This window comes from Harmonia axyridis, chromosome 1 (assembly GCF_914767665.1).
Source record: "Harmonia axyridis chromosome 1, icHarAxyr1.1, whole genome shotgun sequence".
Classification (NCBI taxonomy): Eukaryota; Metazoa; Arthropoda; class Insecta; order Coleoptera; family Coccinellidae; genus Harmonia; species Harmonia axyridis.
The window spans coordinates 75,353,722-75,380,106 of record NC_059501.1 but is presented as its reverse complement, the minus strand read 5'-3'; the positions used below and the strand labels follow the sequence as shown (position 1 = coordinate 75,380,106).

Below are 26,385 nucleotides of genomic sequence, written 5' to 3'. Positions count from 1 at the left end.
TTTCTCAATATTAAGAAAGATTTTTTTTCTTCGTGTTTTATAGTGATTATAATTGTGTTCCCATTTTTGTTATATTGATATTTTTGGTTCTTGTATATAATAACTTTTATAAACAAAAGTGTATTTTGTGAGGTTCCTCCTGAATTCATCATTTATATTGATGAGCACACTTCATAAAGAAAAAACTACTAAAAATCAAGTATGTAGCTTGATAGAATGTACTTGATTCTTCAAGAACTTAAATAATAATAAATAACTACTTGACTTAAACTTGACTCAAGTAGTCAGAATTTCGAACTGCAATGGATATAACAGATTTCTTGAACATAAAGATTTTTGCAAAATCAAGTAAATATCGAAATGACGAACTAATAAGACTAGTTGACTGAAACCCAGTCGAAGGATTAGGATGTCAACCTATCACAATGGATCAATAAATCTACTACGAAAGAACAGAAATTGAGTAAAATTCAATTTCAAATATATTAAAAGAAGATACTCTCCTATACAAGACATGGGTATCCACAAAATACACACGACAGAAATCGTGAAGGAGTTACAAACAAAAATTATTTAGAGGGAATGAGGAAGCCAACACACTTGCCAGAAAAGGAGCACAAACTCTTTTCATCGGCCCGGAACCTTTTTATGTGTAGACAAATGTACCTACAAGGAAGAGTTTCAGGAAAAGGAGGTAACCGAAAGAGAAAAACTCTGGAGGAATCTTCGTGGTTTGGATCATTCCAAAAAGTTTCTTCGAAACTTTGACTCTACAAGATGCAAGAAGTATCTGGATCTTAGTAAGAATATGCTACACCTCTTCACTGGATTCCTCACAGGTCATTGCCGCCTCATAAGAATGAGTCTAACAGAAAAAGACGAGTGCAGATTCTGTGGGGAGGAGGAAGAAACTCCGGATCACCTGGTGACGGAATGCCTCGCTAACGCTAGCCAACGCAAAACCTGCCTTGGAAGAAACTTATAGAAGTGAGGAATAAGCCTCCTTGAAGCCATCCCAGATATTGGAGTTCATCAGAACTCTGGAACTAGAAGGCGAGCTGTAAATCACGTTATAGAGAGAATAGATCTGATGGAGGGCACAAAAGACCATTAAGTCGCAGTGAAACGAAATCTCCTTAATTAAATTTAATCTCATCTACAAACAAAAAAGATTTCAAAGGTTAATATGTAAATAGATGCCTGAAATCTAAAAAAACAGCAGGGTAGGTTTAGTGACGTAGGTCCTGTTCTTCACACTGTTCGACCATGAGGAATCCCCCTGCCTTATAAGAAAAAAAACATAATAATAAAATCGGGACACACCACGTAAACTGTAACTTCCCAACCACCCCTCGTACTCGCAGTCCCACACCATAAAGATGAACAGTAACTGCAGATTTTCTCAACAGAAAGATTCTTGAAAAATCAAGTGAACGTCCGAATGACGATCTAAAAAGACTAGTTGACTACAACGAATATGTAATTAGGATGTCAACCTATAACCTATCAAGAAAGGCCTAGATCATTTACGAAAGAACAGAAATTGAGTAAAATTCAAATTCAAATATCGAAAGGAGAGACTTTCCTATACTAGTTATAGGTAAACACAAAAACCACACGACAGAAATTGTTAAAGAGTTACAAACAAAAAAGAGTTCATAGGTTAATAGGTAAATAGATGCCTGTAACCTTAAAAACAACAGGGTAGGTTTGGTGACGTAGGTCGTGTTCTTCAAACATAAAGTCACACACTGTCCGACCTTTCATAAAGTAGTTCGTCCATGGGGAGTCCTCCTGCTTCATTAAAAAAAAAAAAACATAACAAAATCTAGTCCAAACCGTAACTTCTCCACCACCCCTCGTACTCGCAGTCCCACAACATCCCCCTGATCTCGACCTATTTCTCGGGAGCGCATTCAAAACGACTCTTGTGGAGCGATACGCCAAGCAAACCTCTTGGCAGAGCTTTCTATCCAAAGATTAACAATCATAAAGCAAACAAGAGGAGTACTCCCGACCCGGCCATTATTACGGGGATCAAACTGTGCACCTACCCCCCAATTCAAATTACGGGGCTGCGTTACAAGCATCAGGGGCGCAGGTATGTACAAACACACGCACACTACGTAGGTACATAGCTCAGTGCGATGGACGGGCGATATCTGTTTACATAAGGTGAGAACCGTAGGGGCGATTCTCGGAACGTATACGGAGGGTGGTGGTTCGCTATGTGGAACCCGAGGCTGTGTTCCGTGTTGTTTTTGAATTTCCTTGAGCCCGGGGTTTAGAGTTGAAACGGGGGTTTGGAATTAGTTCTCGAAATTTTGGGGTTGTGCAATTTTTTGTACGATATAGCAACATAACGTACAAAAAATCCCTTAAGATCAACCTATTCTGGGCGTAAATTACTTGGAAAATTGTTGAAAATTCGATGTTAGTGCAGGTCCACGGATATTGCATGAAGTTTTGATAACTCTCAAGTGAATAATCACTCAACCTTTTAACCTCGGAGTAATAATATGCTTTTATCTACTCCTAATGTATTATAAATTCATTATTCAACTGCTTTCGAGCCGAGTTTTGAGCTAATAATAGTATCTATTAAAAAACAACGTGAGTTGGACTAACTCACTGCTATAACTCTTTATAATAAATCGGAAAAGTTGGCACTGTGCTTCTATTCGGTTGGCCGAAAGCGAGGCTGAAGGGGAACATTTCATTATTGTTTTTGAGGGAAGTAATGACATTTTGATAATTTTGACGTTCAAAGGTACCTTTTGAGTTTTCTCAATAAGGTTCTTCCTCTGTATTTGTATCTTAGTAATTATTGTTATAATCGTAAATAAAGTACAGTATTCACTTGCGGTAATGGTCATAACTCACTGTAACTCACGCAGATGGAGTTTGCAGCACGAGCCGCAGATGAGTGTTGTAATTCATGAAGTGAGTTATGACCTACATTACCGCTCGTTGAATAATATACTATTATATGGTTCCTCCCATATCAAATTTCAATTATTAGAAAAATACACATCCTGTCCAACTGAAACTTAGAAATCTGTTGCAAAATAGTAAAACAGATGTTCATGCAAAATATTGTGGGAGTCGTATCTATCATTTGCAGATCTCATAATATTATATATGTCCGATTACTTACACTGAAGTTGTGTGTTGACAAAGTTAGTCAATGAAGTTTGGTTTTCTTAATTTAAGCAATGTAGCTTTTAAATGAGGAAAATTATTTTTTTTTAAGTTTTGTCGATCCACAGAGTTTTCTCACAGAAATTCCAAAATATGCAAAAAGTCACACGAAGGTCGAAATTTTAGTGGAGTGTCGAGTTCATTTTTGAAAATTGTTGAATTTCAATGAAAATATCATATTAATTCGAAATAAACAAGTGCAGAATATTTTTCTATAACTATATTTTTATGGCATATCTCTTCACCAGTAAATCCAGTTTTTATATTTTTATAAAGTCTATGCAGAATTTCGTGCGAAAACTATGTTACTACGAATTTCAACAAACACGCTAAATCACACCACTCTAATGTACACTATGTATAGTGTAGTCAACATTTAGCATGCTGAGGTATGAAATATACTTAATAATTAGTCACATCTATGGCGAGATATTATACGGCATTACAAAGACCATTTATTTAATTTCAGTATATCTAAACCAAACTTTGTTCTACACAAAACGCCAATTTTGTGAGAAAGCTTCTTCAATAAAAATTCAAACAATACGAAAATCCATTATTTTACCTCCAATTTCTTACCATTTTCATTATGTGAACTAATATCAAATTCAAATTATTATTTGAATATTATAGTTTGGGTTGTTTCTGAATTAAACAAATAAATTGTGACGCGAAAATGCATCGAAAAGAGAGTACAACACTGTAATGAACGATCTCTGATCCATCTGCACTATGTAGTTATTATAATGTAGTCTACATTTGATAAACTGAGGCATGGATTAGACTCAATAATTAGTCAAATATTCGGCAGGACACGCGTAAAACTACTTATAATTGAAATAAGCACGACAATCTATTGACTTCACGTCCGTTTTCTCACATTATCATTATATGAACGAATGAATTATGATGGGAATATGCATCAAACAGAGAGTACACAACTCTGATGAGAGCTCTGATTCATCTGCACTATGTAATATAGTGGAGTCAACATTTAGTATGCTGTGACTTGGAATAGACTAAATAAGTAGTCGCATATTCAGCGTAAATAATAATGCATTGTATAAAACTTACTCTACTTTTTCTAATTTCATTGAAAAGAACGATTTGTTTCATTGTAATATAACTAAACCAAGATCTAAAGCAATGTTTTGCGGAAAAAGACCAATGAACAAGCACGAAAATCCCTTGACTCAACGTCCGTTTTTTCACATTTCCATTGTGTGAAGTGATATCAAATTCATATTATTATTTTTTTTTACGCGTAAACAAATACTTTGTGATGCGAATATGCATCAAACAGAAAATACACCACTCTGATTAGAGCTCTCTGATCTATCTGCATAATATAGCGTAATCAACATTTATTTAGCACGCCGAGACATGCCACAGACTTAATCATTAGTCACATATTCGGCGAGATGAGCGTAAATAATACTGCATTGTGTGAAACTTGCAGTACTCTTTCTGATATCATATTCAAATTATTATTCGACAATTATACTTTAGATTGTTTTTGAACGTGGAGGAATGAATTGTGATGCAAATATGCATCACACAGAGAGTACACAACTCTTACGAGAGCTCTCTGATTCATCTGCACTAAGTGATATAGTGTAGCATGCTGAGGTATGGAATATAGACTTAATAAGTAGTCACATATTCCGCTTAAATAATAATGCCTTGTGTAAAATTTACTGTACTTCTTCTATATCATTGAAAAGAACGATTTGTTTAATTTTAGTATATCTAATCCGAGATCTAAACCAAACTATCTTCTGCAAAACGACAAAAAAAAATCAATCACTCAACGAAATATATATAATTTGAGCAGAATTTCATTTATGAAGTACTTTGATACGAATTAGAACAAGCACAAAAATCTTTTGAATTCACGTCCAATTTTTCACATTTTCATTGTGTGAACTGATCTCATATTCAAATAATAATTTGACAATTATAGTTCATGTTTTTTTAGAACGTGAAAAAATGAATTGTGAATGGAATATGCATTGAACAGAGAATACACAACTCTGATTAGAGCTCTCTGATCCATCTGCATAATATAATGTAATCAACATTTGGCACGCCGAGACATGCAATGGACTTAATAAGTGGTCACATATTCGGCGAGATAAGCGTAAATAATACTGCATTGTGTGAAACTTGCAGTACTTTTTCTAATTACATCGACTAGAACGATTTGTTCAATTTTAGTATATCTAAACCGAAATCTAAACCAAAATATGTTCTGCATACGTCAAAAGAAAAAGAGCAATGAACAAAATATGATTTTTATCATTATGTGAGCTGATATCAAATTAAAATTATTATTTGACAATTATACTTCCGGTTTTTCAGAACGTAAACAAATAAATTGTGAATGGAATATGCACGAATAGAGGATACACAACTCTGATTAGAGCTCTCTGATCCATCTGCATAATATAGCGTAATCCACATTTAGCCCGCCGAAACATGCAATAGACTTAATAAGTAGTCGCATATTCGGCGAGATGAGCGTAAATAATACTGCATTATGTAAAACTTGCAGTACTTTTTCTAATTACATCGACAGGAACGATTTGTTCAATTCTATTATATCTAAACCAAATTTTGTTTTGAATAGCGTATAACCTATAAAGTTAAAAAATATCTACTCACCTAATTGAACGAACATCTTTGGCCTGGTGTTCTCCTGCCATGCAGCCAGACACAAGTTCACCATCCACGCAATAACAATAAATCCCTTCATCGTCTCCAGCAAACCAACACTACAATATCATACCCCGAACACCGACGACTCGTGAAACGTCTCCAACGACAACAAGAGGAAAAAAAAAGGTCCAGTTATCAACCCGATCTTCCTATCATCACGACCTGCGACACTTCATCCCCTAAAACAACGCCGACGACCGTCACCAAGAACAGCGCTATTTGCTCCCGCTCTACAAGAGGGTAGCAACAACAGGACAGCTCAATAAGGGACGCCTCACGACGACTGGAGAAGGAAACGTCACGAACGTCGCGGTGCCGGTGTCAGCTGACCTCCCCTCCCCTTCCTTCTCGGTGGTGCGACAGTGGCGCTTGGGACCTGCAACGGGCGTTTCTGAAACAAGAACAGAGAAGCCATGAGAGCGTGAAGAGTAATTATTCGAATACACAAGAGGGCTGCTTGTAATAGGAACTCTACCACGGCATAATTTCTGGTTATGATCGGTGGGACATTAGAGAGAGCATCAGTCTCTCTCTTCTGGGTCCCAAGTGGACTTATTTATGTTTATTGGGGGGTTTTCAGATTTTGAAGCGTCAATCAGCCCTTGTGTGAGGAATGCTCAAAATTTCAGATAACTCGTTAGTTTCATGCAGGATGCATATCACAACATAATAAAATGAGGAGAGCTTACTCTCAAAAATTGTTGAACAATTCAACAACAATTGTCAACCTAATGCATACAAATTAGTTTTAGTTTATTGATTGATTATTTACCCTGTTCGCTTTTAATTGTAAGGAGAAATTTGATTTTAGGGTTAATACTGAATATTTATTGTTTGTTATAGAATTGTCATATGGCAACGTTTCGGGCAGTGCCCTTTTTCAAGCCTGAAAATATATAAAAAAACATCCTTAATAAACATCACAATGTAACTAACACTAAACAGATAAATATTCAGTATTAACCCTGAAATCAAATTTCTCCTTACAATTAGTGTTAGTGGTACAGCACCAATCTTGAGTTAAAAAATATACACATTTTAATGTATATCTGCTTTTGTAGTGATTCTATCAAATTGCTCCTTTTTGACAGTTACGGTTCAAAAAATTTAAAATATTAATATCTACATTTTCATCAACAATTGTAGGGGAAAAGTATATAACTATTTCAATAAATATACAATATTTATGCACTTTTTATGAACGGTGGATTTATATCCCAAGCGTCTCGGATTTCCCAAGAAATGCACATCCCATGACGCCATCTCTCGGGCAAGCGAATAGTCACTACACTGCTTGCAAGAAAAAGTTTAATTTGATTCCAATAAATGATCGTCTTTTAAATAATCCATTTACCAAGAAAAAACTACAATTGGAACAGAATAAGTCATAACTGAATTATGCTTTTTATTCCTTCAACAATTTACGAGTACAGCAAAATATTTAAAAGAAAGAAATAACTGTTGTAGCCATTACACAATTCAAGCAACTTGACTTGATTTCAATCTACCTGACTTGAGCTTGACTTGAAATCAACTCAAGTTCAAGTAGTTGTTTTTCAATGTCAAGTCAAGTATTTATTCATTAAGTACATGACTTAACATTGAGAAACTACCACTTGACTTGAACTAGAGTTAATTTCAAGTCAAGTGGCTTGAGTCAAGCCGTGAATTCCAAGTTCAAGGTGACCTTGGATTTGCTGTTAAGGACATGTATATGATTTGAGTAGGGCTAGGAAATATACATATTTTTGTAGAATGTCATTCGCCATGAAATACTAGGAACATTTTATGTCTTTCGTTTTTGCATCACATCTTCAAGCTATTAACCTATTTGCCCTCACTAGCGTTTGGAAAATGAGGATAAATATGTTCAACACGCCTTCCAATACGTTTCAAGCCTGATGCACAGATGGCAGTGCCATTACATTTTTTTTTCTTCCTATTATTGCTTCAAAAGATGAGTGTCAAAATGTCGCAAATAGATTTAAGCCAGTATCGAGATATTTAAGGTTATGTGACACTACATTTGGTTTTGGTTGAGAAATGGTTAGGTTAGGTAAGGTTAGGATTCGAGTGTTGATAACACTCGGTTTTTTATGAGAAAAAATATTGTGCAAGCAGAGCAATGGCTTGATAAGTGTTATCCACACTATGTTTCACCAACAAAAACGGAGGTGCTCCAGAAATATTAATTCTGCTATAGCTGATGAAGAAGTGATTGCCAAGGTTGAAGCCTATTTCGAAAGTAAAGATGATTACAGAAAAGATTAGAAGAGTTTTGGAGTACACTTGAGGGTGATTATGTGGTTTTACTGGTTAGTCCTGGATCTTATACCTTATATCCACTGTCTTGAGCAACTATAATGCAACGCATTTGCATTGGATATTCACAATATGAGGATAACATTGTGTAAATGTTTCAAATTTATTTAAAATTCAGCTTTTGTTTCCGTATATGATGAAGAACAAAACTTCTGTTTATTAATTTAATTTCAGTTCACACTTGATAATAATTGTTGAAATATTCTCATGAGGGGTTGACAAAACTTTGTTCGACTGATTGAATCGTAGATTGCAGTTTAAAATCTACAGAAATCTCCCAAAAATGAACTCTATATTGAATAAAAATGATTCGATCGAGGGCAATTACTGAAATAGAATCTGAAGAACCTCACATTTTCGATCAGTATCGAAAACTTTTGAAAATGACATTCACCACTGATTACATCGAGACGATTCGAAGTATCAGATTTCAATAAAACTTCAAATTTCCAATTTCCTCTTATCCGTCAGGATATTGGCGACCCCCTGACAAAGTTTAACTGCAACCGTAGAGGGACGGCAAGTTGAGAAATGCGTACAAATTATCGATATCAATCACTCGATTCAGATGATCGCGAAGAAACTTCTTTCAGCAGATGATTGAGTCTGTTCTCCATTGTAAAGCTTGACTGAACATTGAATAGCACTTGATAACCCCACTTAAACTTGAATAGGGGAATGATATCCAGCGGACTTTGTACAGAAATGCCTTTTTGCCCCCAGGGATCATTTTGCACTCCCTCGAGTGGGTGGAGGTCTCCTTCTTATTTTTGCTTTTTTGGGGTTCTATTATGACGACGTCAAATTAAGTTGAAAATACGTTTTATTCGAGGGTAATTTACCCCGACGATTCGAGAAGAGGTTAGAACGGAAAGCCTGCCTCGAAAGTAATTTAATCATATTTAGACTCACGTTATGAAAATAATGAGCGTTTAAAAAATTCGAGGTGGAGAAAGATATAACTACGGATATTAATTCGAAAAAAAACTTGTTAATTTTGGGCTAAAAATTAAACTGAATAATAAGATTGATCTCCTTGATGTAGATTTCGTAGTGTAAATCGATTCTGTCAGGAAGCTCCGACAATTTTCAACAAAGAACTTAGGAAGTTGACTTCGTTAATAATGAAAATCTGTGTTTCAGCAATCCGAAATTTTCATTGTCCATATGCATAATCGATAACATCGAATTCGAACTATAAAAAAATTGTAAATTAACAGATATTGCCCAGAATTTTCATTGATTTATATATTCATTTGCCATACAATACTATTTATTTGTTTCTCATTTGTAAACGTCAGTTTCCAAAAACACAATATTAATCAAGAAAGTTTATTTTATCAAGTCACTAACTTGTAAAACTGACAGTTAACTTGCAAAATTTTTACAAGTTAGTAGTATTATTTACATTAGAAAATTTTGTTTTATCGTCATATAACGTATTTTTCCATATCTTCTACATCATTCATGTTTAAGGAGAGAATTTCGTCACATCGACAACATTCAAAAATCCCAAATATTGTTTTACAATTTTCGCCAGCAACCACTGGTCATCAGAAGCATTTAAAAGAAATTGTTCAGCCTCTTCTTTACTTAATACCTTGGCCTTTTTTGGCGTATAACGCTCATTTTTTCGTTTCAGAAACGCTATTATCTTTTGAAATCTGCAAATGACAACTAAACGTCATATTTTTCAATGAATTTTTTAAGGAAAACAAACCTGCGAACAGGGGCATTTTCTTTCATTTCCAAGCAGCTTTTCAGCATAGACCATTTTGCCCATAAAGTATTAGGGCTGAATTTAGCTGATAGTTGATTCAAGTAGACCAACAAAACATCTTCAGTTACCCCAATCACACTGTTTTTGTTTTGCCACTTTTTGAAGTCGTCGTATTCTCGCTCGTACCTTGAAGCTGATTTTGCAGGTAATGAACTTGAAGCTACACTACTGGCTGCCTCAATAATTTCTTTTGGTACATTCATTCTCTCTTTCGCCAAAACAAATGTAAAGAAAAATAAACAGACATGTTCATGGCAACGCTTCCATAGCTTACATAGACTTGTCTATGATAGCTTACGACATTTGAGACAAATTATTGAGATTTTTTTGGAATTTATCTAACCTTTTTACAAATGAGAAACAAATAAAATATAAAACAATACACGCAAGGTAACGGGTTTTACTGGCTCAAGGAGGTAACTGACTCGCCTGCGGCTCGTCAATTATATCCTCCGTTCGCCAGTAAAAACCCTCTTACCTTGCTAGTAATGTTATATACTATTCCATAATGACGAAAAATTATATTTGATTTTATATAATAATAAAGGCTTTCCGACCGAATTGTTCAACAGAATTGGGAAATTCCGAGCTTTACCATTCGAAATGAAAATGTTGTAACCCATACCACGGTTGAGGATCAACTTATATTTAAATCGCAGGGCTAGAGCAGACCGTAACAGTGACCATCCCCACTCCGTTATTGAATATAAACGTTTATTCGATAGCGTATCAAGCAGATGTTTTGATTGATACACTGTCCCACAGGACCAAGAGAATTATCGGGAATTTTTATTCAGAACAGTTGAAATTTGGAAGTTGAATTAATTTACAACTTTCTCATCAAAGAAAACAGTAGCTCGCTGTCATATCCTTGAAATAAGGTTGAATATCCTATCTATCCAAATGTATTTACCAAGCCTTTATATTTCGATGGCTCCCATGTTCATTCGCGAGTAATAGTTCTCAATTTATGAGATAATTAATGTCTTTCAGAAAAAGATGTTTAGCACACCGGTGGAAGTATGTTAAGCAAATGCGGATTTATCTGTTTGGTTTACACGTGCCTCCCAATCGGGAGCTTTATAGGTGTCCTGTATAAAGTGGATCAATTTTATCCTTTTTATTTTTTAGTGTATTTTTTAGTTTTTGTGTTGGTTTGTGAATTGGTTCTATATTATGTCTTTCAAGAAGATTTCCTATTTTGCGGTTACTGATGGTATTCAAGGCAAGTATGTTTTCTCGTTATTAATTATTGCTGAAGTCTTGTTCTGTTGTAATTGACGTCGTGGACTCGATGCTCTTTTGATTTATTTCGGGCTATAATCAATGGATAAGAAGAAGGCTTGTCTCAAACAACTCAATTCCTCCTAGAGGTATTTTGGCTATACTCTATATGACTCTCTATACAAATATCTCGATCATTTTTGTTCAGGATGACAATTAGAATTCTCGTGCAGATATATTCCTGTGTGAGGTGGATTTCTATATCCTCTATGTCCAGGTTTCACATATCGCAATTTGAGGGATCCTTTCGAGTTGTTTGCATGTCTTTTTCCTCAATTTTTTCCGTGAAGAAGTTTGTAATGGCTCAGGGGATCCAATGCAGTACGATTAGTTATCTCCAACCCACAAGAAAATCCTTGTCGATGTAGAAAATAAACAGGTATTTTATGGCATATATATCATTCGACGACTGTATCAAGATACAGAATCAATAAGGGATGCATAATATATCGAGTTATGAGGAAATTTGGGTCAGGATATCTATCGTTCGGCTCTTATTATTGGATCAACCGAAGATACCCCTCACTCATCCATCACCCACAGATAATATATCGAATCCACGATAGGATCGGCAAGGGGATGTGGTGTTTCTTGGATGAACAAGCAAAGCAGCGAATTTAATGTTTGTTTCGGCAAGAGCTCGAACTGAAGCTTCTGGAGGGTGGCGCTGGGATCGATAGAGGGAGATGTTGCAGAATATATTTTACTGGAGAAAAACGCTTCGCATTTTATTGTGATTCATCCTTTGCTTTTTTCGTATTCCTAAATATTATACCATAAAAATATATTTATGAAAACTATTATCTTTCATTCAGAATGGAATTAGTATTCACATTAATCAACACTTCAATGATTTGCTGAATAGTTCTCTTTGGATCATGCGATGACGTTTGGTTGAATTCAGTTTTAAAGGATATCCAATCCTAAAAAACAACTATGTAGTTGAATGAACCTGCATATGCTCATAACTTGCCCAACTTTCCTAATATGTTATTTAATTTTTTATTTATTCAAACTCTCCAGGCTCAGTATGTTATAAAACTTACGAAAATAAAGTTTTAATGTTTTGGTACGTTTTAAATTGCAAAACTGTCTGTAGGTACACTAACAACTACATTTCGAAGGGCTTTTCAAAAAACTATTTATGAAGGTATCAAAATGAAATTTTATTCACAAGAAAGGAATATATGGGAGATGCCTTTGCCATATACTGATGTGGGGAAACAGTTCCCATGACATTTCTCTTTTCTGATTGCAGAGGTGTGGAGTCAGTGTTCTGAGAGTTTTCCCCTCGGTTTTCCCTTATTGCGATCGTTGAAAAGATACGAATAAGATTCATGAAGAATATCGAATAAAATTAGCCAATAGTTTATGAATATTTTCATGAGTTCTGGTTGATGATATGAAATAACAAATCCAAACTCAGACTTAAGGAGAATACTGGAAACGAAATGACCAACATTTCAGTCATCATATACTTATCTGATCGAGTTGAGATTTTGCGACTATATAAAAAATTACCAATTAACGCTTCATGCAAAATTTCATTATAACCATAGAAAATTCAAGCAGATGATCGAAAAGAAGACTTATTATTATTTCAGTGGCAACAGATCTAACCGAAATGAAATTTGGTGTGTAGATATATATAGAATGATAATTCTAAACATCATGCGGAATTTAGGTACTGTTGAAAGTGGCATCAGAACCACAGCGAGGTATCTGCTGATGCTGTTCGAGCGAGAAGATCATAATAGCCTGGAACATCTTCAGGAGATAACTTTCTTTTTTCAAGAAATAGTGGATAAATCAAAAACTTCTCCAGAAAGCAATAAGAAATGAGCCTAGAATTCAGTGAATATGCAATTGAATGCAAGTTGTTACATTGGAAAAGCAAGTAGAAGTTGCTTTCCCTTTGAAGTTGATCCTGAACTTGACATTTGCTTTCATCAAGAGAAGGTAGACCATATGCAGATTATACTCTAAAATTCGAAATCCTCAATCCAATAGATAAACTTCAAAATGGCAGGGGAGACAATGGACGAACGGAATACTTGTAAGGGGACAAAATAACGCTCCGTTCTGAGAATCTTTCTTAGCCTAAAAGAGCATTTATCATAACACTGCCATACGTCATCAATGACGTCATCATTATAAGAGCCAACGTAAGAGGAAAGTTTCGATTTTCAATGATGAACCTTCCAGATATTCAACTCAAAAACGTTTCAATCGTAGAATTACCAATATCTCCCCCATCATCCCAAACCATGCAACAATATTTGGTCTTCCCCCACAATCGAATCAAACAAATACGAAAACGAATTCACCCATCGATTTTCCTGATCCGAAACCATTCGACGATTGTTCAAGATTTTAATTTCGCCATATCGGCAAATGTGAACAATAATAGAAGCAGGCCGACATTAGAAAATGAACACTACACAACCGAAATTAATCCCGTTTTATCTGAAATATGCAAAACAGAGCCCAGACAATGCATTTCAGAACAATTACGATTATATATCATATGATGCAAGTTCGCGTCGACTGCTGTGCTGTGGAAGGCACAATTTGATACACCATTATAATTAATGAGACTTGTGTAATTATATCGCAAACGTAATGATCGGGGATGGAGCTGGAGTTAGAAAAAGCTCAGTTTAGCATTTCGCTCATCAATGTAGTTAATATGCAACATTCCGTAGCTCCAGAATCGTAAGAAATGTAATAGTTATGTGTGCAGCCAGATGGGAAAAGCACTATTTTTCATAACAAGTCTATAAAGCTCAAAAGAAAGCATTTACGAAAAATAGTACTTCCCAACGTGTTTCACACAATATTTTTTTTTAAGTTTGATTATGATGCGACGAATTTTAAGAGAAGTAATAATTATAAATAGTTCAATAAAGTACAGAATATTTAAAATTTATAAATTATAATTCATTTAATTATATTATTGAATCAATAATCATAATTATTAAATTGTAAACATTGTGTACTTTCTTGAAATATTTATTATTATTACTTCAATTACAATTCTGATACACATCATACACACATTATTACACAATATTTATAATTTATTAATTATAATTTAATTATATTAATTAAAATTAATAAATTATAAATATATTTATTATTCATTTATTATAATTAATTTCATTAAATTAATTAAAATTAATAAATTATGAATATTGTGTACTTTCTTGAAATATTCATATAGAAAAAGTTCACAAAACGAATATATTATTCCCTAAAATTGTTCATAAAAAGTACAAAAATATTGTATCCTTTTTGAAAAGAAATAACTGTCAAAAATGAAAAAAAAAATCATACAATTACTAAACCAAGATACGGAAAAATGTGTTATTTTTTCTGCAAGATTTGTGCTGAATCTATTCCAGCAAAAATTTTTGTATATTAGATTGACAATTGTTTTTGAATTGGACAACCACATCAAAGGGGTACCTAAGTAGTGAAATATTTCCAGTAAGTGAAAACAGCTGAATCTTATTTATATTTTTTTATGCAAAATTTCGTGAAGATCATATCATTAGTGTAGTAGGGAAATAGTAGAAAAGAATTGAACACTATGTATTCCTAGTAACGAGTGTATAAAGCGAAAAAGAACGCTTTTACGAAAAATAGTACTTCCCAACGTGTTTCACACAATATTTTTTCTAATGTTTTTAATACGATGTTACTATTAGATTTCTACTTAAAATAATAATTGATTCGATTATATTAATTATAATTTTTTAATTGAAAATTCTGTGTATTTTCTTGAAAATTGATATAGAAAAAGTTCACAAAATTAATTTAATTTCCCTCAACAAATGTTCATAAAAAATCTACAAATATTTGATATTTTTTCAAAACTAAAACTGTTAAAAATGAAAAAAATTGCTATTATCACTACACAAAGATACTGAGAAATGTGTTATTTTTTTATGCAAGATTGGTGCTGTAACTATTTCAGCAAAATTTTTTGTGTTTTTCATTGGACAACCACTTTGTAGGGGTACCTAGTGAAATATTTCCAGTTAGTGAAAACAGCGGCTTACCAAATAAAATTGATGTTATTTATATTTTTTCTGCAAAATTCATGAAGAACATATCATTAGTGTAGTAAAAAAATAGTAGAAAAAAAATTGTAGAATCTGAATCTATTCGTCAGATGTCACTGAAATTTTTCGTGTAAATCGAAATATTTCAATAATTTCATTTCTTCTTCTGGTTATGGTATTAATTGTATTTCTCTACAAACGTAAACATTTTTCTGGGCGAAAGGTATATGAATGATGAACATGTTACAGTTTATAATTTGAATTTCATGAAACAATGATTTTGTTGACAGATATCAAATAAAATTAATTATTCATCGGTGTTAAATCAGCGAGTATATTCTTTTTTTCAGAAATTATGCCAAATATTGAAAATATCACCCTTTGTGTAAAATTTGCAAAGTTTTCAGATTCACTTGCATTGAAATATCCTAACTACATTGTGATGTAACATTTCCATCATACGTATCTATCAAATATAGAATAACCAATTTTCAACGCATAAATTAATAGAACTTTCGCATCATATAAATTCATGAATTCTAATTTTGTGTATGTAATTCAGGAATGAAGTTTTGAATTCGGTCCGTCAGTTCTGTGAAATATCATTCAATCGATTTTAATACATTTTGGGGATTAATTTCCGACATATCAAATAAATAATCATGTCATGGCTGTCATGGTACAAATCGATATTCGATGGAATCGGATTGAATGGAAGCAAAATAATCTATGGGCTCCAATTGTGAATGATATTTTCTGCTCTGAGAATGAATCTCGTTTTCGTCGAACAAATTCAATGAACTAAACCTCATTAGATAGGTATAGTATATCCAAAGTCACTTGGAGTAAGCCAGAATATTTCGATAATACAAAAGTTGGCCAAGTTTTCAGAAATTCATTTGGGGTCAGTGAATTTATTGCCTTACAATACAGAATAAGTAACAACATAGTTCTCACTCGCATGGCCAAAGATTTAGAAGTAGTTAAAACGATCAAACCACGCAAATTGGAATACTTTGGTCATATCATAAGGCACCCAAAGAAATACGAGATCTTACATCTCATTATGGAGGGAAAAATCCTGGTCAGGCATGGTCCAGGAAGAAGGAGAACATCGTGGTTGAAGAATTTGAGGAAGTGGTACGGGAAATCTTACAGTACAATTTTTCGAGCAGCTGTCAATGAAGCAATAGTTATCAACATGATAGCCAACATGATGACCAACGATCGTTAAACGGTCATGGTACCAGAAGAAGAAGAAGAATACTTTCAAATAGACCCCGGTATTTAGCAGATCGCGGTATCCACTTCGAAGAGACATCTATGACCGAGCGTTTTTATGAACTAGTTCAAGTGGCTTTGGATATACTATACTTCGATAGTAATGGTATTTACATACTTCATATGGCTCATTCAGTAATTTGCACCACTAACCAGAATATGCCTTTAATGACATACTTTGTGGCATTAATATTGCAATACTAAGAAGTCATCTGAATTTTTTGACCAAACTATAGATTTAACTATTAGGTGCAAGGCGGTGGAAGAGAAAAGGTGTTCGAAGATGCAGAATTGGAGGCATTACTTGATCAAGGCTCGTGTCAAACGCAACAAAAATTGGCAGGATTATTGGCAGAGACGCAACAAGCCATTTTAAAACGCCTAAAAGTCATGGGAATGATTCAGCAACAACGAAATTGGGTGCCGTACGAGTTGAAGCCGAGAGAAGTTGAACGGCGTTTGTTTGCTTGTGAATAGCTGCTTGCAAGGCAAAGACGTAAGGGATTTCTGCATCGCATTATGACTGAAGACGAAAAATGAGTTCATTACGATAATCCCCAGCAAAGAAAATCATGGTGATATCCCTGCCATGCTTCCACGACGACTGCCAAACCAAATATTCACGGGTCCAAGGTCATGCTCAGGATTTGGTGCGACCAGATCGGCGTAGTGTATTATGAGTTGTTGAAACCGACTGAAAAAATCACAGGCGATCATTATCGGAGGGAATTAAAGCGTTTGAGCCGAGCATTGGAAGACAAACGGCCGCAATACAACGAGAGACATGACAAAGTGATTTTACAGCATGACAATTCTCGACCCCACGTTGCGCAAGTGGTCAAGACATAATTGGAAACGTTGAAATAGTCCTACCCCACTCGCCGTATTCTCCAGACGTTGCTCCCTCGGACTATCACTTGTTTCGATCAATGGCACATGACCTGGCTGATCAGCATATCCGGTCTTATGAAGGAGTAAAAAATTGGATCGATTTGTGAATCACTGCAAAAGCGTTAGTTTTTTCAACGCGGAATTCGTACGCTGCCCGAAAGATGGGAGGAAGTAGTAGCCAGCGATGGACAATACTTCGAGTCATAAGAATAAGAAGTTTCATTTTTTTTAATTGGAGAATTCGTTCTAGGAGTACTCAAGTAGAATACATGATTGGATCTAGAATGCAACCTTGGAACCAGAATTTTCACAAATTCAAGATCAGGACAATCTATGTTACCATGCAAAAGGTTGTGAAGAAACTTCAGGGATAATAGCTTCTTAGTGATTTCAAGCGATACGATCCCGAAGCTATCCAAAAAAATGTTCTGATCTAAGCCTCTCACCGGTTTGACACCATCCTCCCTCCAAACTGAACATTTTAGAAATTTCCGCTGCACAGATTCTAAATGGCGACGATGGATGTTATCGATAGGGTGTCAAATAATAAAGCCAAAAATCATTCTGCTTTCAACCAATGACTCAAATAATTTAAGATGTGTTTCAGTATTCACAAAGCATCTAGCATTGCGCCTAATAACGAATGAATGCAGAAGGTAAGGCAGAGTTTATATGAGAAACAAAAGTTAAATGCAGGTCGAATATAATACGAGCATCCCAAATGTCGTCAACCCTACTCAAAAGAGATTCACCAAACATTATGGGTCTTCCTACTATGTATATATAACAACATTGCACTTCTCAACACATTGAAGTTCAATCAATATGTTCAACCCACACCCATCTGAAACAGCACTCAGCCTCATCTGTAATAATAATAATAATAATAATAAAGTTTATTATTCATTTTAGACACACTGAAACAAAAACTTAGTGTGTACTCCGAAAGACTCAGAAGATACAATGAGAGCTATAAAAGAAAACAGGATAATATGATTTTTGAAAATTCCGAAAGAAAATTCTATAGAATGTTAAACAATAATATGTCAGCAACAACAGGAAGTTATCCAACCGTCGAGGATATTGAGAATTTTTGGACAGATCAACTGGCTACACCAACCCCCTACAACTCCCAGGCTGATTGGATAAGAAATGAAGAGAAATCCTGTGAGACAATGGAACAAATGCCGCATAACGCAGTTTCTATAGAAGAATTCCATGAAATATTGAAAAACACACACAATTGGAAATCACCCGGCCCAGATGGAATCCACAACTTTTGGTTGAAAAAATTTTGGTGTATACACGGCAGGCTAGTTGAAACCATAAATGATGTTATAAGTAATCCAACGGAAATGCCCAAATTTTTAACAACAGGGACCACTTACCTCTTACCGAAGGATATGCAACACACAGCGGATCCATCAAAATACAGACCAATTACATGTCTACCAACAATATATAAAATCATCACATCATGTATAGCATCTCGTATCTACAAACATTGCGAGACAAATAATATAATGACAGCACAGCAGAAAGGATGTTCCAAGAATGCACTAGGATCGAAGGAACTGCTGATAATAGATTCCATCATATGCAACCAAGCCTTCAAAAAACACAGAAATCTTTTTATGACATATTTTGACTATAAGAAGGCCTTCGACTCTATTCCACATGGGTGGCTGACAAAAATTTTGGAAATATACAAGATCGATCCAATTACAATAAACTTTCTGAAGTATGCAATGTGCAACTGGAGAACGAATATCGAACTCTCTACAGCGAACATAATTACTAAAGATATTCCAATAAAAAGGGGAATTTTCCAAGGAGATTCGTTGAGTCCCTTATGGTTCTGCTTGGCGCTGAACCCCCTTTCTAAACAACTGAATGCTACTGAAAAAGGTTTCAATGTGAAAGGAAACAGAAATAATATTGCACTCAATCATTTGCTATACATGGATGACCTCAAACTTATAACAGGCAACAAAAACCACTTGCAAATTATGGTCAAACTGGTGGAAAATTTTTCGAAAGACGTGGGGATGAATTTCGGATTGGACAAGTGTCGTACTATTAGCGTAGTGCGTGGAAAAATCCAAGATGAACCGATAGCTCTCTCCAATGGACAGGAGATAGAAGCAATGAAATCGGACGATCTTTATAAATACCTAGGAATGAAACAAAACCGACGAATAAACCATCAAAGAATGAAGGAAGACTTAACAACTGAGTTCATTAGGAGAATCAACAAAATTTTGAAAACAAACCTCAACAGCAAGAACATGACGAGAGCTATCAATACATATGCATGTTCAATTCTTACATACTCTTTCGGTATCATTCCATGGACCAAAACAGATATGGAAAACCTGCAACGCAAAATGAGAACCTTGATGACGAAAGCACACAAGCACCATCCGAAAAGTAGCATTGAGAGGACGACACTGCCGAGGAATAAAGGAGGCAGAGGTCTGCTAGACATCATGGAACTTGCCCATGGTCAAATTGAATGCCTACGAACATACTTCAAAGACAAATCAGGCACGTCAGAGATCTACAAAGTACTGTGTGAAGCAGACGAATCAACACCTTTACAACTGCATAAGGAGCAATTGTCATACAACCACCAGACAATCCAAGAAAAACTGCAAAGATGGAGAGAAAAGCCCCTACATGGACGACATTTCAACGAGGTGAACCAGGATCATGTCGACATTGAAGCGTCGAACTATTGGCTCACATCAGGTGCGATGTATCCAGAAACGGAAGGATTTCTTTTAGCCATCCAAGATCAAGTGATCTCAACAAAAAATTACTGCAAACATATCATAAAGGATCGAACTATTACTGACGATCGATGCCGTTATGGTTGTCCAACGAACGAGACAATCCAACATATCACGGGAGGATGTCAAATGTTTGCAGGAAATGAATATAAAGAGAGACACGATGCAGTAGGAAAGATACTACACCAAGAAATGGCAACTAAATTAACACTAATTAATTCTGAAAAAGTGCCATACTACAAGTACCGACCGGAAACCATCCTGGAAAACGAACGCTATAAACTGTACTGGGATCGTACAGTTTTGACTGATAAAACAGTCCCTCACAACAGGCCAGATATATTGCTAGTTGATAAACAACAAAAGGCAGCAATACTCATCGACGTAGCAATACCTAATAACAACAACATGCGTCAAAAAGAGGTCGAAAAAATTTCAAAATATAGGGACCTCGAATTTCAGATAAAGCGCCAGTGGGGAATGATATCAACGAGAACTATTCCAATTATCATCTCAACAACAGGAATAGTGCCCAAAAATCTCAAGAGAAATATCAAGCAACTAGGACTTAGTGAGTATATATGTAATATAATGCAAAAAGCTGTTCTTTTAGGTACTGCAAGGACGGTGAGAAAATTCCTAGGAAGCGAAGGACAGGTCCAAGGATCGCGTGTAAGAGGACCAGAAGTTCGACGAGAACCAGGGGGACCACAAGGACCGGACACGACCGAGCTCAGCCCTTCTGATATTTTAAATATCTGGGATTGAGTGAATGTTCCTCTTAGCGAGGAGTGAGAAGCCGACGGCGAGGAAAAATCCTACGCGTATAGGCAAAAGTCAAGTTTATTCGAGAACTTCAACAAATAAACATAGTTTATCACAGAGGTAATATATACTGACAGAGTGTATTAACCTGTACGTGATACTAAATTAATTTTACATTCTAAAACTGTTCTCACAAAATTTATAAAATCCAAAAAAGTACAAGTGAAGAATTGGATGCTTCGAACCCAGATACTACCATCCACCACCATACGAAAGGACTCGAAATACAGGAAGTCTCATTCGGTATTCCATGCCAATGCCAGGATTTTGTTGTCTCTAATCGGGTAAGTGTGCGTCTTATTTGGTTTAATATCGTCATCATAGGGTATAATTGTCATGTTTCGGTTAAGTTCATTTTTTGTTTATCACGTTGCTAATGATAGATCTGGTTTCATCATTAAGCCACATTTTTAAACGTTTCTTGAATAGTCTAATACTTTTTTCTTCCTTTAGGTGTTCAGTCTGTAAGTTGATACAATCATAAACGGTCTTCATTTTACCAAATATTGGTATCATATTGATCAAGTTTTTCCTGCTCGACAGTGTATTAGATTTTAGAGCTCTCTGTTTTTGGTCTTCCGACGCGAAACTGTGCTAAAACCATGAACTAAAATCAAATACTTTGTAGAATAAATAACTATTGCATTTATGAGACTGACACCCTACAGTAAAGCAATATTGCCAACCCAAGTAAGGAAACGCATCTGGGATCTACTGGATATGTTGTACTCTAATTACGTATTAGAGAGGGTAATCAGAACTTACCGAAACAGATACCCGGCGCGGACCCGCTAATTAAGACTAATTGTAGAACATTAGAGGACAATCAGATGCCGACACAAGGGTCAGAACTCCCCGAAAGACCATCGGAGGCTGAGTCGGGAATCAAGATTTCGGTCTGTTGCCTAAATTATTGACCCTACCCCGGTTCGGGAGACGAATTTGTAATTTGGCGGAGCAAAAGGGCGAACATCGGGCGAGATTTGCATATTTCAACGGGGTCTGGAATCCAAAGATGGAATCTGACAACTTCAACTTCACTCTCTCTCTAGAAATTGTTTCTTGAGGGAGTTCGTGATAGTTTTCGGAACGAAGAAGCATGTCTTTCGAGGCTTCATATCCAGATGGAGGCTTCGCAAATTCGGTATGACTTCAGTGGGAATCATCATTCTGGAAGAGGTTTTATTTTCACCCTTCAGCCTTATGTTGATGTTGAAGAGGCGGGATGGGGAGATTGGGAAGATAATCGAGACGTTCAGTGAAAGTCATATCAGCGTTTGTTATTATTATTTTTTATAAATATTTGAATATATGAAATTTATATACTTCTAGAAATAATAAAGAAACTCGCATATGTTCACAGTTTCTTGATTAAGTTAGAGCCGATTATGGTTCCGAATGAATTGAAGAAATTAACTTTCTGGCAACCCATTCCATTCACCGAAAATTATGATGGAAATAAACGTTTGACGCTGTGTAGTCCTGAAATTCTCCTTTTCCAGTTTGAAGGCATGGTCGCGTAATTGAGTTTCGCTTCTCATGTAGAGGTGATCGGTGATCCAGATTCACACCAAAGAACGCAGAAGGCTTGCAGATTCAGTAATCTCAAACGAGCTTGGTAGCCAGTTAGTTACATAATTTTTTTTATGGTAACTAAATAACCCAGAAGAAAACTGTTGTGAATTTGCCAGATGTCTGTTCTTAGAAATGCGGAGAATGGTCTTCAGTAGTTGGGTGCAACTATCTGATGAAGAATTCTGGATCAAAATCAATTCATGCTAATTTTGTGAGGATGGAATAATCAGAAGATCAACTCATTTCAGTAAAATTTCGAAACATCCTTAGGAACCTCGGGTAGTATCCAGAACTGACTTTCTGATGTAAGTGATTCTTAGGCCAGTCAGACCCAGACATCTGCACACTATGCGTTCGGCTGTTTCTACCACCTACCCCACTCTTCAAGGAAAGGCCTAAATTCGTTCCTAAATAAACTGCTCTTTCAATATTGCTTATTACACACTTTTAAGTAATCTTCGCGTAAGAACCCAGAAATATAACGAGCGTTTATTTAAATTCGTGGTCAAGTGGATTTTCTGTGATTACAAGTAGTCCCTAGCTTGTACCTTATCACTAACATTTGTTTACATACACATGGTTCCTATACTGTGTACATACTATATGATACAAGCTAAGGGCTACTTGTAAACACAGAAAATCAACTCTAATTTCTCCACAGCAGTTTTAACCACGAATTTAAATGAACGTACGATATATTATACATATTTTCATGAATTATAAATTAAATTTTCGTTATTTTCAATACTATTTAGACTACATATTTCTGAATGAATTGATCTTGAAAAGAAAAACATACATACCCAAAAACACAATATTGAACCCAAACACCTAACACTAAAGCAAAATTTTTCAACTTATTTATTATTTTTCCAACAGGTGTTATTTCGATGAATAAAAATAATTTGTTGTTTTCTCCGCTATTCGTAATTTTTAAAATTTCCGATATACTATATCGCATATCGTGGATAGTATCACTTATCACGATGATAAAAAATATATAGATAAGAAACAAATCAGTTGATTATGATAAGTTAAAATATTATCGATATTCAATGAATTATCAGGAATATTGCCAATATTTTTTCGACATAATGAAATCCATTTGCAATAATGGAAATTCCTAGTCTAAAAAGTATCTACTGGAAGTCCGTTCAGGATGCACTAAATATGTACTATATATGTTTTTTTAAGTACCTTTGTTTTACTTAATATTGTTTATGTCTCATAAACATAATAATTTTTCTCAGTCTTTGAGTGTTTGTATATAACTATTTATGTGATTTTATGTACCTATTGTACTTTTATCTAAGAGTATGACTAAATAGCCCTTGACAAGCCATGAAATTTTTTTATGGCAAATTATTTGTACATGTATTCTATGTATATATTACTTTAACATGTGCGAATAAATTATTATTATTACTATGCATCTAAACAATATACTGGGTGATTCACGAAGACTGTTGATTAGAATATTCCAAAGAGAGACGCAAGATAAACCCTCGGAATTTTATAGTTGGGAGTGATGAATTCTTGGAAAAAACTCCATATTTGTTCGACTTCCAGTTTCACCCGAAATGATACCAACCTTCGATTTTTTAATGTAAGGCCCAGTTTTTTCATTCGTAATCAGGTTTCTCATTCAATTCAATATTGCTTTAATTTATCAGTTGCATCTTTTTCCCAGAAAATTAATCTGAAATCTGAACAAAATTTTTAAATTCGGTGTGTCGATTTCAATGTCAAGGTCAGCTATGGCCAAAACCTCAAAACTAATTTTTCTCAAATAAAATCCATTTTTTATTGGTCAGGTGGGATCTACTTCAAAAAATACTATGTATAAGTGTAATGATCACCACTGATATGAAATACTCTATTAATTTTTGAAGATTATTCTTCCAACCCTCTTGTTATAAAGTTTGTTCGAATTCAGAAACCTGCGTGTTGGAAGTGGATGTAGTTAGTGTCTAGTTTTCTTAGATTCATTATTAATATCATACGATCTACCCTATCAGCTTGTTACAACAACTCGAGGACAAACAGTATTTATAATGATTCTTCATTGAATTAAATATGCTTCTCCATCTTTCAATAGTTGCCAAGGAAGAAATTGAAAAGATTTAATCACGAATCAATAAAAACCGAAAGATCGAATACTACGATAAACTATCGTCGAAAACGTCGGACACAGAAACCACAGTATCTGCATAATTCTCTAAAATCATCTCCTCATCAAAAGTTATCTCAGCTCGCCCGAGTATCATTCAAATTTCCAATGAAACGTTCCATAACGAAATATTGACATTACATCTATCGCCCTCCCTGACTCCTCGAAAAGTTTATAGAACGTGTTCCCGGGGCATTATCTGGCGCCCAAATCGACCGAATCCAATTTGGACCTCGGTTTTATGAAAACAGAAGACTGCAGATGATTCCATCCGATAAAAGGACACATTATCGACCTCAATCACTTTAAATAGGGGCTGCGCACGCCCCTCGAACCCATTTCGCAGCGCTGAAAACGAGAAATGATTATCTGCTTCTATTCCTTTTCGTCGCCCTCGAATGCTTAGCGCTTCTGTTTCAATTATGATTGAAAAACCATCTTCTTCTTCTTCTATGGCGGCTCGTCGGCTGTGTTACATCAATAGTTATGGTCGAAATCTAAGGGAATTGGATAAAAAAAAACTGAACTTATTTTTAAATCCAATCATAATCAAAGCATATAGATATCAATTTAACGAGATTCTTATGCGATTTAGAATATGCGAGGACTATGGCACCTATAGCAACAGCCGAGCATTTTAAATCACATATTATTCTAGTTTTATTTTCAACGTTATCGTATCATGAAGGGTGTCGATGGTGAATAAAATGAACAATTCTCAACTGTCAATATGTGTTTTTCACAGGAAAGTTTTGGGGAATTTTGATTTTTTCGGTTTTATATGTTTTTTGGAATGATGAATCCGAATCTGAGATTTCTCACCAGAATTTCGTGACAGAACATTGAAAAAATACATGAAAAGGTAAAAAATACCATTTTTCGGCAACCGTCCGGGAAGTCCTCACTTCCCGGACGCTTTTTCTCTGAGAAAGTAGCATTTCCCGGCCTAGTCCGGAAAGTACGTACTTCCCGGACTAGGCCGGAAAAGAATCATAGAATCCATAGCAACCGAGATAACGGCTGACAGTTCATATGAAATTAGTTGTCAAAAATTTGCATGTTTTTTGATCGCAATCGCAATAAAGTATGGAAAGCAGCAGCTATAGTGTTATTCTACATGGTTGCCGAAAAAATATTGTACGCAACACGCCCGAAAATGGTTTTTTTGGACTCAAAGACTTCCAGGAGGAGCGTAAGCGTCTATTGGTCCAAAAAAACCCTATTTTCCGGACTTGTTACGTAAATTACTATTTTTGCATATAACTTGGAAAATATCAATTTTTCGTGAATTACCTTCGCCTACAAAAACAAAGTAGGTATATTGAATTTCTTAGAAAATTCTTTTTTCTCCGATTGACAGCAAATATAGATTTCGCAGACACATATCAATCAGCAAAGTATTACTTTTGCCTAAGCAGCAGAGTTACTACCTACGCAGCAATGTGATTATTTTCAATGCGAATGAAACATTCCACATTT

The 26,385-nt window shown here is 35.1% G+C and overlaps 1 protein-coding gene across 4 annotated transcripts in view; it reads right to left on the bottom strand.

Annotated features, from left to right (window-relative positions):
* Positions 1-26,385, bottom strand: part of LOC123688802 (semaphorin-1A) — a 464,359-nt gene that overhangs the window by 414,907 nt on the left and 23,067 nt on the right. For 3 of the 4 annotated variants that reach the window (XM_045627467.1, XM_045627472.1, XM_045627471.1), the window contains exon 2: positions 5,866-6,310. In XM_045627467.1, the coding sequence (XP_045483423.1) occupies positions 5,866-5,956 (91 nt within the window). In that variant the 5' untranslated portion in view covers positions 5,957-6,310. Of the gene's footprint in view, positions 1-5,865; positions 6,311-23,539; positions 23,654-26,385 lie in introns of those variants that run through there. The other variant, XM_045627468.1, reaches the window with a different exon arrangement.